We start from the raw sequence: 2005 nt of genomic DNA, 5'->3' as shown, positions 1-2005 counted from the left end.
TATTCATTAATCATCAATTTTATTCATGGTATACCTACATCGCTTTTATTCATCAATCTTTAATCATAATCATATAATTTTTATACCTTTCAATAACCCAATTTGGAAGAAAGGTTGACTATTGATCATTATGCAAATCATTCAATTTGATTATTCATAATAATTAATCATTAGTCATAAACATATTATGTCAAAATTTAATCACGATCAGTAATCGTTGATCATACTCCAAACGTTTTATTCATTAATAATAATCGTTAATCATTGTGAAAAAATATTTAAATCATTAATCATAATCATTAATCATAGAATTGAATGATTTAATCGTAACCAATTTAATCATTCATTGGAAGCTTTATTCATTAACGCTCTGATTATACACCCGTCCGAAAACCACAAGCATTTTTTTTAAATACAACAGAAGAATTTTTCTAAAAAAAAGCACTGAGAATCTGATTTTCCGTAAGTGCATCTCCTAAATGTTTTAATATTTAGTTCAAATTTAATCGTAAAATCAAGGTACATCTCCAATGCACCTGCAGCGATGCATTCCTTTAGTACATTTGTTATCTTAAATCAAGGTCCCGTTGGTACTCGCTGATAGTTCCAGTCCAGCTCGATTTGTGTGGCTAGAAAACATTTCCCTTGCAAGTTTTACTCGCGCGTCTTTTGTAGAAAATAATACAATAGTTCCCTTTTCCTCTTTCCAGCTAATTACCCCAACACGATCTCTGGTGCTGTGTGCCGAAAATCGTCGCGAAATGGAAGACTGGTTGCACGCGCTCAAGGCTGCCTCATCACGGGAGTTTTTCGAACCAGGGCCACCCGATCAGCATGACTTTCTCTCGGGACATCACAATTGGTAATTGGATTTCTGGAGAATACGCTGCGACATAACGAACTGTCAGCTAATGATGTTTTTCCTTCTCCCCTGCAAAGGTATGCAACATCCCACGCCCGGCCAACGTACTGCAATGTCTGTCGCGAGGCTTTGTCCGGAGTTACATCGCACGGGTTATCCTGTGAGGTGTGCAAATGTAAGGTTCACAAACGATGCGCTGCCAAGGCGATAGCCAACTGCAAATGGACCACGCTCGCTTCGGTTGGGAAGGATATCATCGAGGATATGGATGGGGTAAGGCAACATTGTGTGTTATTTCGAAAATATAGCATTCCAATAAGTGTATCTATTTTGACTCGCTTCCAGAACATTGTCATGCCTCACCAATGGATGGAGGGTAACCTTCCAGTGTCGGCCAAATGCATTGTGTGCGACAAAACGTGCGGATCGGTAATGCGCTTGCAGGATTGGCGCTGCCTCTGGTGTCGCTCCACAGTTCACACTGCCTGCCGACCACAGGCCATGGTGGCGTGCCCTCTGGGACCAGCGCGGGTTTCGGTGGTTCCGCCGATTTCGCTACACTCGATCGGAATCGACGACGCATGGGACGTTTGCAAACCGCACGGTAGCTTCTCGCCGCTGTTGGTGTTCGTTAACTCCAAATCCGGTGACAATCAGGGCGTCAAGTTTCTGCGACGCTTCAAGCAGCTGCTGAACCCGGCGCAGGTTTTTGATCTCATATCAACGGGCCCGGGCCTGGGCTTGCGACTGTTTCGCCACTTTGACCCCTTCCGGATATTGATCTGTTCCGGGGATGGCTCCGTCGGTTGGGTGCTCAGCGAAATCGATCAATTAAACATGACGGTGAGTACCGAATATGCACTTCTTTTGTAGAAAGTTTAGCCTGAAAACAAGTTTTATTATCTGAATCGTTCCTTCACGTATTTAAGTTCAATTTTCGCGAAACGAAATAGGATGTTGCCGCCTACGGCTATTGAAAAAATCAAAGTTAAAAAATGTGTTATAGTGGCAGTATCAGGCAGAAAAAAAACAGAAACTGGCATAGAATTGGACGAACCATAAGCTACATTTTTTACGATGCGTATTTTATGAAAAGTTTTATTTCCCTTCCAATTGTTAGGAAGCAATGATGAAATTTTGAAC

The 2005-nt window shown here is 41.7% G+C and overlaps 1 protein-coding gene across 1 annotated transcript; it reads left to right on the top strand.

Annotated features, from left to right (window-relative positions):
* Positions 1-737: 737 nt before the first annotated feature.
* Positions 738-1705, top strand: LOC134203609 (diacylglycerol kinase eta-like; the record flags this gene model as incomplete). Its single annotated transcript, XM_062678491.1, has 3 exons — positions 738-862; positions 940-1135; positions 1208-1705. Coding segments are annotated over exons 1-3 (795 nt in total), but the record flags the coding sequence as incomplete, so codon positions are not given.
* Positions 1706-2005: the final 300 nt, after the last annotated feature.

This window comes from Armigeres subalbatus, unplaced genomic scaffold, assembly GCF_024139115.2.
Source record: "Armigeres subalbatus isolate Guangzhou_Male unplaced genomic scaffold, GZ_Asu_2 Contig1984, whole genome shotgun sequence".
Lineage (NCBI taxonomy): Eukaryota > Metazoa > Arthropoda > Insecta > Diptera > Culicidae > Armigeres > Armigeres subalbatus.
This window is presented reverse-complemented; position numbering and strand designations above follow the sequence as displayed.